Source organism: Callorhinus ursinus, unplaced genomic scaffold, assembly GCF_003265705.2.
Source record: "Callorhinus ursinus isolate GAN/ISIS: 27379988/994484 unplaced genomic scaffold, GSC_fseal_2.0 scaffold17, whole genome shotgun sequence".
NCBI classification, from domain to species: Eukaryota; Metazoa; Chordata; class Mammalia; order Carnivora; family Otariidae; genus Callorhinus; species Callorhinus ursinus.
The window spans coordinates 25554641-25567005 of NW_027397079.1; the positions used below are offsets into that span (position 1 = coordinate 25554641).

The window sequence follows — 12365 nt, forward strand, 5'->3', positions numbered from 1 at the left end:
TCCCTCCACACCCCCTCTCCCTCCACACCCCCTCTCCCTCCACACCCCCTCTCCTTCCACACCCCCTCTCCCTTCACACCCCACTCTGCTAAGGAGCTGACAACCTGTGGATGCAGTGGGTCCAGAAAAGTGCTTGCATTCCAAGAATGTGAAAAATGGTGTTCTTTCAGTATCGGTACCGTATTTCCACACACACTTTTGGATAGTCTATACATTTTTATTCACCTTAAAAGATTTTTTTTTAGTCAATAATATTCTTTTACTAAACCTTTAAAGACAACCTATTATTAAATGGTGAGTTTGGTTTCCTTTAGACAAAGATAATAGAATTTGATTACGAATTTGCCTGGTTTGAAGTATCAGGAGAGGTGGCTGTCTGAATGGATGGAGGTTAAGAACAATATCTGTCCTATCACACTCAGAGTGGAGATAAAAGGCATAATTTTGTTCACCTAATAACATTTTTTAAAAGTACTCATACACACAATTTAAATAAACTACCTAATGTATATCATAGGCATAGGAATTACACCATTTTAAATAATACTGATTACAAAAAGATCCTCAACATCATTGGTTAATGCAAATGAAAGGTCTTCAGATTATTACAACAGTCAAGATATTTTATATCAATTTGTGCTTTTAAAACTATTGCTTGCTGCTTCTGGGAAAGGCAGAAGTAACTGTATATACTGTAGAAAAAAAGTTTTTGCACTTTTGATACCAATAGACATGTCAAACTCAGAAGAAGCACAACCATATTTAACAACTATTTTTCAATTTCCCTGAAACAAAAAAAATCTATTAATGAAATACATTTCTATGGTAATTGATAACTTAAGGTTTTGACAAGTACATTAAGAGGGCTACTTTTTCTTGGTCACTCATAACAACAAATACTTGATGTCTAGAAATATATATATATATATTTACAGAATACATATTTAAGAGAACATCTAAAGAAAATGGAACAGTTTTCACATCCATATTTAAAGTTTCTAAAAAAAAAAAATAGTTTCTCAGAAATTCCACCAGAGTCCACATTAGTGAGCCTTCCCAATTGCCATTCCTTCCCTAACGAAGTCCCTCCACATACATTAATAGAAAATCTGATGGAAGTGGTATGATTTGCTCATTACAGAAATGCCTGACATTCATCCGAATTCCCTGCAAAGTGAGGATAAATATGAATATAACTTTTACAGGGAACTCAGCATTCAGTTATACTGGCTACAGATCAATGGTAGTGACCCACGGTCTTCTCCATGAGGAGATACCATGCAGAGGAAAACAAATGTTCCATGTGGAGAAAATATGTTGTTTCGTATGGATTAATTAGTAATTGGGTTGAGGTAAGCTTTATTTTTCCCAGCTGTAGTTGAAGAAAAGACAAAATATATATTTGCCAAACAAGGGATCCAGTTTGACCATCAGTTCTCACAGGTGGCCCATCAGATGGGTCAGATGGATGGCATGCTAATGATACCCCATCCAGAGAGGGCCCTTGCTGGAGCCTCATCAACAGAGGAAGGCCAGCATCCAGGGGGTGGGGGGGGGATGTGACAGGATTCTTGTTCCTGTGAATGCATCCCTTCCTGTGGGACCAGTGGGGAATCAAAAATAGGGCAAATCACAGTCAGTATTTTCTCTGTGATTAGCTCTTAGGTTTCTGTGTGTTTTCCGTGCCATGCAGAATGCTTTCTATTTGCATTACAGTTCTGGTTCTTAGTTGGTGAGAGTTCTTTCAAAATATTCCTGCTCCAGATTGGTGGACAATTGATATGGAGGTTATGTGATTAAACCAATAATCATAATTTCGTGTCGAGGCCGGGAAAAGAGGAGTGGAGCATTCTTGGTTGGGGCTTTAGGGAAGTCTCTGTAATGCGCTTCACTCCCATGGTTTTTCCATCTGCTGGACGGGTGTGTGATAACGCTTACCTCATATGCCCTTTGCATTGTTGGGATGAAGTGTGCGCCATGCATTTTTCTTTGGAGAAGGGTTACAATTATGGCATTGGAAATCCAAGTTTATATCTAGGGGTTGTGGTAATTGCTTGTTACTCTGTAATTTCTAATAAAAGCGTTGTTTAAAACAGCAGATTGCAGAACAGAAAAAAAAATTGGGTGCAATTGCAGGAGATGAGCCTGAAAAATAGTCAATTTATGAAGAGCCTGAGTGCCACCCTAGGGGGTTTGCAGTTTATTCTGTCGGACGCATCATTTTCTTAAATATGCTTGTCAGAATGCTTGTGCTGGAGGATGTTTATGTGTTGAGGGCAAGCTTGGTTACATTAAGTCCAAACTTACTTTAGGGTAGGCCTTCAACAGGCACGGCGATTCTCTAAGAGGGCGTTTTGTAGATTATGTCAAGTACAACGAGGTGGTAGGTGTACGACGGCATGGCTCCTTTGAGTCAGTTAATTTTAATATTCTGTGTATATTCAACATACCTGAGGTTCATTGCCTCATATCCTATGTATCTGGCACAGAGCAGGGTTCAGTCAACAAACAAAATGAGTGAAATATCTGAATAGCCCTCAATTTTCTCACCCATAAAAAGGAAACACAGTAATAACAATGTTTAAAGGGTGGAAGAGTTGGAGCATTTTGTGACAAAGACTATTTTTCTTATTAAAATCAAATTGAAACAGGGTTACAAGTGAAAAAGATAGGTGTAAAAGATGTAAGGGATTACTATCCAATTATTGTGTAACTGTGACATCTTTGCTTAACTTTGCTGAAGTTCACTTGTAAAGGGGATGATCCCACTTCCCTTGAACGGCTCTTATAATCGGCCAAGCACCGCGACTGCATGTGTCATACAGTGTTGTGGTTGAGAGCAGAGGATGGGAGCCAGCCTGCCTGCATTTGAATCTCAACCCCGCCCCTTACTACATGTGGGATACTTGCTATGTGTGTGATATTAGGCAATTTAATTCATTTCTTTCTCAGTTTTCCTAGAAAACAATAAGTATATTTATATACTTATATTGTGATAAGGATTACAGATAGAATAATTAATGGTAGATATTAAATTAGCTGCTCTTATTATTTCACATTTTCTACATAATAGCAGGGAAGAGCTCAGGCCTGCCCTATTTTTTTTTCCCTTAGGCTGCAGCTGCTTAGACCCCATTTCCTCCACCCCTCCCAAACTGAGCTCCATTGTAAGGAATACCTTCCCCGACCAAGTCCCACAACTCTTGGGTTAGCCCCTCTGTCCTCCTCCGAACCCATTTAGTTTTATAAAAAATTCATCGGTGCTTATTTTTTGTGTGGCTATTAATGTACAATTACATTAATGTTCCTGGATGATTTGGATTTGGATCGCTTTCTCTCTGGATTACCTACAATATTTGCCCTTTCAATTGATGGTCAGTTAAAACATAGAGGAATTCTTGACATCTAGAATTTGGAAGAACATAGAAGGGCAAACTAGAAACAAGAATCCTACACCATCCTGCATCGGACAGTGTGGTAAGAGAGGAGGATCAGACCGACGTGGCAACCTGAGACAGTTGTCACAGGGTTTGTTTGTTACAAGACGTGCTGGTGTCACTTCATCACCTTAGTGACAGTTTAAAAAATAATAATTTAAATAGAGCATGTGCATGGTTGCCAATGTGATGTTATTTTGATTGCATCCTTTCCCGCATGTTAATGCAGTCTACCCCAAATCACTGGACTGTGCGTCTTCCTTAAATAGGCCAGTGAGGCATCAGTAAGTCAGCAAGGGCTTTCTTTTTTTTTTTTTTTTTTTTAAGATTTTTTTTTTTTTTTTTAATGGGGGCGCCTGGGTGGCTCAATGGTTAAGTGTCTGCCTTCAGGTCAAGTCATGATCCTAGCATCCTGGGATCGAGCCCCGCATCGGGCTCCATGCTCTGCGGGAAGCCTGCTTCTCCCTCTCCCACTCCCCCTGCTTGTGTTCCCTCTCTCGCTGTGTCTCTCTCTGTCAAATAAATAAAATCTTTTAAAAAGAAAAAAAGGTTGTTTTTTTTTTTTTAAACTTTTTTTTTTTTTTAATCTATTTTGAAAGAGAAAGCGCACATGCATGAGCAGGGCAGAGGGAGAGGGAGAGAGTGAATCCTCAAGCAGACTTGCTGCTGAGCGCAGAGCCCGAAGCAGGGCTGGATCCCAGGGCCCGGAGATCATGACCTGAGCCAAAATCAAGAGTCAGACACTTAACCGACTCAGTCACCCAGGTGCCCTGGCCAGCAAAGGTTTTTAAGGAAAAACCCTCCAGTAATCTCCTAAACACTTTCTGCTACTTCAGATAGTGGGACTCTGCAGGGATGCCAGCAAGGAACAGAGAAGGAACAGGGAAGACACTCTTTGATCCAGTATTATAACGGAGTCCAAGTTTTCATATTACTTCAGATCAGCAAAATCTATAGCTAAGCAAGTTAAGGCAGACTGAACACTCATAAGTAACCTGTGTATGCTTAAAGTCGCTTATGATTTGTATTTCCATTTGAGGACAGTCCTAAAGATGAGCAAGATTTTTAAATGATTAAGATACTTACATTAGCTTGGCTCTTCAACGACATATATATATAATCTCCAAAGGCGGATATTAGAGTTGAGAGTGCTTTTCACGTGAATATACCAAAGAGAGGTTATCAACCATGGAGTGTTCAATATTCACACACACAAAAATATCTGGATGCATAGAATTCTTGTGCTCAGCAGATGAAGAGCAAAAGACTGCTATTATTGATGGCTTCTTATTTACAGCCTTGTCAAAATTATGGGAAAATCTTTCTCAAGAACCAATCTAGAGAATCATCTTATGTAAAGTAGGGTGTGTGCCCAGGTCGCTCACACAGGTTAGGGCACAGCTATTTTGGTGCGGCCGGCCTAATATGCGGGGTTCCATGTAACTGGTACACTCCCACCAGAAAGAGATGACTTCAAGCAGATTTCTAGCAGCAAGGTTGGCATTAAAGATACATGTGACAACAAGCTTCAAGGAGAGGAAAAATCCACTCGTAATAAAAAGGCCATCAAGACTTAACTGTAAGAACTTCTCCAACTCAGAGAATATTTTCTTTCTACTAAGAAAACCACTTATACTAATGTTTAATGTCCTAATTTAAGAAATGAGACCCTATGATCCAGCAATTGCCCTACTAGGTATTTACCCAAAGGATACAAAAGTACAGAATCAAAGGGGTATAGTCACCCCAATGTTTATTAGCAGCATTATCAACAATAGCCAAACTATGGAGAGAGCCCAAATGTCCATCGACTGATGAATGGATAAAGAAGATATATACACACACACACATAGACATACACACAATGGAATATTACTCAGCCATCAAAAAGAAAGAAAGCTTGCCATTTGCAATGATGTGGATGGAGCTAGAGTGTATTACACTAAGTGAAATAAGTCAGAAAGACAAATACTGTATGCTCTCATGTGTGGAATTTAAGAAAGAAAACAGATGAACATATGGCAAGGGGGGGGAAGGAGAGGGAAACAAACCATAAGTGACTCTTAATGGTAGAGAACAAACAGGGTTAATGGAGGGAGGGAGGTGGGGGATGGGCTAGATGGGTGATGGGAATTAAGGAGGGCATTTGTTGTGATGAGTACTGGGTGTTGTATGTTAGTGATGAATCACTGGATTCTACTCCTGAAAGCAATTTTGCACTGTATGTTAACTAAAATTTAAAACAAAGAAATGGAAGACACTAAATTAATCTTTAATTTATATTCCACTTCTAGGTCTGTTTTCATTGTCCCTCTAATGCAAACTGTGTCCCAAACACTACAAATCCTATATCTCATATATTGTCCACCAGACAATCTCACCAACCAAAAAGGTGATGATGGGATCTCATTTTGAAGCCAAAAGAGATAAACACATCAGTCATTTTCAGATAAGCATTAAAAATAATCCTTTAGGTTTCTCTGAAAATAGCAACATTATCTTAAGCTAGAGGACAATCACGGAGGGGATAAAGAACCCAAAACAAATGAAATCTTATACAAAACAAGAATTGAGTTTTGGTCCAGGATTACAATGGTCCATAAATTAAAAAGACTTCTGTCAAATGTCAATTCCTAATTATATCTGTCTCCTGACCCATGACGTAGATTTAAACAGGCCCACAGTTAATCTAAACAGATGCAGTGACCATACAACACCCAGTCTATTCATTTGCCTACAAAGTGGCAGAAATTCAACCTTGAATTAATAGGGCTTAATTCTGCCTAAATTCCTAATATAACTAATAAAATGTCACTTTCGATAAGATAAATGCCCAGATTTTTTTTAAAACAATCCAACAATAGATCCTCTATCAAGGACAAATATCTTGCCCCTTAACAGTGTATTTATAATGAGAGCCAAAATAAAATGGTGCTTCAACCAGATTCTCATTTCCTAAATACCCCTTCAGTTCATAAGAAAAGCGTCATTCTAGATGAAAACTCCTCATTAGTCAACCTTGGTCTTATCTTAACCAGACATTCCTGCTTCGAATGAGGTCATGAAGATACCACCCGGGTACTTGCCACGGCGTCTAGTACCCACACCTACCACTCTCTACAGGTTCACAGTGCCTTTAAAAACCTTCCGTGCAACATTGAAAACCTTGTTATTTGTGTATTTGGAAGCAAGTCTGCTTATCATTCAGAAAAGTTCTTATAACACTTCTTGTCTCTCTCCACCATCTCTCACTTTTTGAAAGACTTCAAGTAAGAGCAAGGCCTTGGCGACAAATTAACGTATCGCGTGATTCCATTTACATCTGCGCAGTGGAGTTTACCTGTTATCTTGCATATGGATCTAAAGTGTAGCCTGAGAAGCAAAACTCACCCACCCCCTTCATTATAAAAATAAAAACAGAATCTTGTATGGAATTGTCAGATCACTGTGTTGTACACCTGAAACTAATATAACATCGTATGTTGACCCTCCTTCAATAGTAATAAAAAAAAGTCAACACCCAGAAACGGCTAAAATCAGCATCTAATACTGACAAATGATATACATGTATCCTCATAATAATTTCACCTTGCAGGGAAAAGAAGATCCCAACAATACTGAAGTTCACTTCCTATTGCTTCTTCAGTTGTCTTATATTAATAATTTACAAATACCCTTAGTCAAATGCTTTACATGCCAGGCTCTGGGTTCATCCAAAGATTTAAAAGTTGACCAACTCATCAGCTTTACAAACCAAAGCATACATGGATTAAAAATAATAAAATTGGACACAAATTCAGGTAACCATAACTAAACCCAGTGAAAAGAACATGGTCCACCTTTTGGAGGAATTGTCTAAAATGCCCCAGTCAGTCACAATTGTCCTTCTTCTCAGCAATGATACACCAGTTGCCATGATCATTCCCAGAGCTCAGAACATGCAGCTCTGCCACGTGCTCCTTCAGCAGGCCATAGAGCTCACCTTCTCGAAACACATGGTAGTAGCGCATAAAGGCTCTGGAATCCAGAACATTGGGCTGTTGGTCTTCGACAGAAATTGTCTCCTCTGGGTTGGAATCTGTGGAGTCAAGTGCAGAAATCCTTCTCAGGATTCTACTAGCAGAAGGGGGACTTTCATCCACATCACCTGCATTCATGCCATTCTCACTAGTATTGGCACCTTCCAGAAAATTCCCATCTCCATTTCTCCTAACTTCTCCTTGTTGGTCCCCACATAGATGTTTCATTGTGGCTGGTGCTCTCGGCCACTCCAGTTGCTTTTGAGACGTCTCCACAAACACATCTTCGTCTAAATTTTGCTCCCTTGTTGAAAATGGTTCTTGGGGACCTGCGTCTAAACTGGCGTGTGTGGAAGGCTGGATGGATATAGTGCTTTGGGCCCAACCTTCTGTATTTTTCAAGGGTCTCGCCCTTTCAATTTGTTTCCTCAGAGTTGATTCATCCAAAGACCTAGAGAAAAACCAGGAGCGAAAAGATCTTCCTAACGTGTTAGAGAATCCATTTTCTTCCTCCCCTCCCTTAGAAACATCTGCACAACACATTCCAGCCATCAGTGGCTCATAGTCCAGGCTGTGGGACCGTTGTGAATGACACTGCTCTTGAAAACAAACAGAACAGCTACAGACAGAGCAAGGAGGGTGGTAGGGTTGGCTTCTTTCTGGATGTACACACGGCTGTTTTCTCCCAGGTTGGCTGGAGTCTGCGAAAAGCCGGGAGCATAAGGCCCTGTTCCACGGAACGAGCACATCTTGCTTCTCAAAGTGCCGGTTCTTCTGTTCCATGGCCCACACGTAAATCATCAGCTGACCTCCGGGAACTAAGACCCTGGCCATTTCTTTTATTGCTCTGATTCTTCTTTGTTTTGTAGAAAAATGATGTATGACTGAAAGAGAAGAAACTAGATCTCAGTGTGTATACAGATACGTAAACTGACGCATTCAGACATTAGTATTTTCCATACAATAGATACAATTTCAGCATGCAGGAAAGCCTCCTTATTTCCTACATGGCAGGAGAGATGGTGGGAACAGCACAGCCTTGCTTTAGGGGAGACATAATTTTTGTCTCTGGCTCCTGTACATTTTAGACAATTTGGGGCAATTATTTAACTTCTTTAGATTTCAGATTTCTTTGCCTATAATAAGACACTGAAATAATGTGTCCGTTCCAAATCCTCCTAGTTCCCAAATCCTATGGAATTTGCTAACTAGAAGGATGATCAGTGTGAATTAATGAAATTTTCCTGGGAGCACTGTGTTAGGTAAGTATGCCCTAGTAGAAGAACTATGAAATAATTCCTTGCCTTAATGAATGATTGGTACTTCTAAAGCACCAAAAGGTTAACACCACTAATCAATGTTAACAAAATTAATAAAGCAAATAGAAGTGGAGAAGAATGTTAAAGATTGTTTTTCTATTTAGATAATGCAACAAAGATAAGCCAGCCAAGCCCAAGTCCAAAAAATTGCTTATAAAAAAAGTTCTTAAATATAGTTTTTTATAATAAAAAAGTTATTAAATATAACATTTAATATTTAATTTAATACAGAAGGTTGGGCCCATAGCACTATATCCATCCAGCCTTCCACACACGCCAGTTTAGACTTAGGTCCCCAAGAACCATTTTCAACAAGGGAGCAAAATTTAGATGAAGATGTGTTTGTGGAGACATCTCAAAATTTAATATTAATATATAAAGTGGTTGTGTATGTATTTTCAAAAAATCAACATATAAATCATTGTTTTACTTCTTATCCCTGCAAAGTTAAAGTGAGATTCAAGTAGGACTGACTTTATCCAGGCTTAAGTGTGTTATTAGGCATATTTTAATCAAATATGTGGAAAGCGCCAGTTTATTAGTTCCAAGAGGAGTTTGATCACAGTTCTATGTCAAGAGAAACTATAAGATCTCTTTCCACATGCAGAGGTAAGGCCCACCCCATGTCTCAGGTAGGAAATTGGTTCTAAGGGGAGTCTGGACACTACTGCTCAGGTTGAGTAGTGAGAGGAGAGATAGAGGGGAGGCTGGGACAGTTCCTATAACCCTCACCACAGTCCAGCTGGTAGTGGTGATTTTAAGCAGATAAATCTCTAGTTTACCTGCCACAGAGCGATAGCAAATATCTAACATGAGATTATTATAGAGATAAAGCTGTCAAAGGAAGATCATTCAACAGGAACACTTGGTCTTGTTCCCAATCAGGTTTTTGTTGCTATCAGCAGCACACACACCCTGGTGTCTCCTGCCCCGCCATGCAGCAGTGTGAGAAGCCAGAGACGTATGATGAGGCTAAAATGGGTTTGAAGAACAGGAGCCCCATGTATTTTGTCCTAGATCTGTTAGTAACTCACCTTGTGATCTTTGACCAATCACCTGACTTCACGTGGCCTCAGACTATTCCCCACTCCCATCCCCACAGGGCCCTTTATAATGGTCCATTGAAGGATGTCTCTATGTCTAGAGACAGAGTCTTGAGCTAAAAGGAGGCACAGAGGTCAGGAGAACAAAGACTTAAGATGATGCTAATGTTCATATCTAGGACTATTCATGGTTGTTCATGTCTCCCATGACTTGCACCTAATTCACGCCAGAACTTCTGTGGGTGTATCTTGTAAATATGGTCAATCCTTATTATCTGTGAATACTGTATTTGCAAATTTTGCTACTTGCCAAAATATATTTGTAGCCCCCCAAAACAGCACTCTCCATGTTTTTGTGGTCATTTGTTGACATGCACATGGTGGCAAAAAACTCCCATCATGCATGTTCCCAGCTGAGATCAAACCAGGTGACCCCTGCTGCCTTGGTTTGGCTTACCTCCTGTCAACAAGTGTCCTTTCATGGTCTATTTAGTGCCACGTTTTTTGCATTTTGTGCTTTTCGTGTGTGATTTTGCTGTTTAAAATGATCCCTGAGCATAGCGCCCAAGGGTTCCTAAGCGTAAGAAGGCTGGGCTATGTCTCAAAGAGAAAATAGATGTATTACAGAAGCTTCGTTTGGGCTGTTGGCATGAGCTCAAAATAAGTTTTCTTTAGGGGCACCTGAGTGGCTCAGTCGGTTGAGCATCTGACTCTTGATTTCTGCTCAGGTCATGATCTCAGGGTTGTGGGATGGAGCCCTGCCTCAGGCTCTGCGCTGGGCATGGAGTTTGCCTGGGAATTCTCTCTCTCCCTCTGCCCCTCCCCATCTCCCCCACTCTCTGAAAAAAAAAATACATAAAAATTAAAAAATAAGTTGTCTTTAAACAGAGACACGGGCGCCTGGGCAGCTCAGACGGTGGAGCATCTGCCTTCGGCTCAGGTCCTGATCCCAGGGTCCTGGGAATGAGCCCCGCATTGGGCTCCCTGCTCCGCGGGGAGCCTGCTTCTCCCTCTGCTTCTCTCTCTCTCTCTGTCTCTCATGAATAAATAAATAAAATCTTTAAAAATAAATAAACAGAGACACATGTAAAACAAGGCTGTGTATTGGCCAGTTGACAAAAACGCTGCAACCAGAGGCTCACGGAAACCTAATCCTGTAGTTGTTCTCTGGGAGCAATGGCTCCGTATTCACTAATGAAGTGTTCAAGAGACTTAATACAGTATAACTACTGTGATTAATGAGAGTTGACTCTGTTCCTTTCCGGGGGGACCAAAAAGGAAAAAAGCATCATTAAAACCAGACTAATATAATAGTCTCTTTTTAGCAGATTCATAAGTCTTCAACATTCCAGGATTCTGGGCTTCGAAAGAAGTCTTTTTTAAAAGGAGTAAAGTCTTTATATGTATTTGTTAAACATTTGTTCTGTGATGATTCATTTTTAATAGCATAATATCACCCAAGAAATATCTCAATCTTTTATATTGCTGCTGCTGCTTTTTTAGTTTTTTTTCTTTTTAATATTTTATTTATTTATTTATTTATTTATTTATTTATTTATTTGCGAGAGAGAGCACTAGCAGGGGGGAAGGAAGAGGGCCAGGCAGACTCCTCACTGAGCAGGGAGCCCGCCAGGAGGCTACATCCCAGGACCCCAAGGTCATGACCTGAGCTAACATCACACGCTTAACCAACTGAGCCACCCAGGCGCCCCTATATTGTTTTATGTTTATATTTAACATGTAATACTAAGTAACCTTTAGGCCATATTTTTTGGGAAAAATTCACAAATGAAGATTTCTTCATTATATAAAAAATGTATTTTAAAACATTCTAAATGGAGCCAAAATGGGATGTGAAGATATATTTACATGAATTATCAGTGTCAGGAAACTATACTGAATCTTTAAAGGATTAAAAAAAAATCCCCTTTTGTTTAAAAATCATAATCACAACCTAAAGGCAAAAATAGTACAATATAGGGATTCCATAGCAATGTATTCCTGCTGAGACCCCAGAAAATAGGGAGGTTGAATTCAATTACTGGATTCTAGAACTAGATGGGAAGTTACACAAGATCATCTTTTTTTTTTTTTTAAAGATTTTATTTATTTATTTGACAGAGAGAGACACAGCGAGAGAGGGAACACAAGCAGGGGGAGCAAGAGAGAGAGAAGCAGGCTTCCCTCAGAGCAGGGAGCCTGATGTGGGGCTCGATCCCAGGACCCTGGGATCACGACCTGAGCCGAAGGCAGACACTTAACGACTGAGCCACCCAGGTGCCCCATCACAAGATCATCTTTAAAGTCTTGCTATATCTTGATATTTTATGACATACTGTTATGTAACTTTTCCAGTGTACAGGTCTCATCTCTCTATCTAAAAGCATTCAGAATCCATAGGTTTAGCATAAAGCAGAGCATTCCAACCTCAGCACTCCTGACATTTCGGACTAGATAATTCTTTGTTGTAGGGGGCCACCTACTAGGTGATAGTCGGTTGTGCATACACATATCCAGCTGAGCCAGCTGAAAATGTCTCCGGACAAG

The 12365-nt window shown here is 40.0% G+C and overlaps 1 protein-coding gene across 8 annotated transcripts in view; it reads right to left on the minus strand.

Moving 5' to 3' along the window:
• Positions 1 to 5470: 5470 nt before the first annotated feature.
• The window catches only part of TRMT9B (tRNA methyltransferase 9B (putative)), a 60821-nt gene continuing 53926 nt past the window's right edge, over positions 5471 to 12365 (minus strand). For all 8 annotated transcript variants that reach the window (XM_073902381.1, XM_073902383.1, XM_073902385.1 and 5 more), the window contains one exon: positions 5471 to 8340. In XM_073902381.1, coding sequence (XP_073758482.1) covers positions 7307 to 8340 — 1034 coding nt within the window. In that variant the 3' untranslated portion in view covers positions 5471 to 7306. The remainder of the gene's footprint in view (positions 8341 to 12365) is intronic.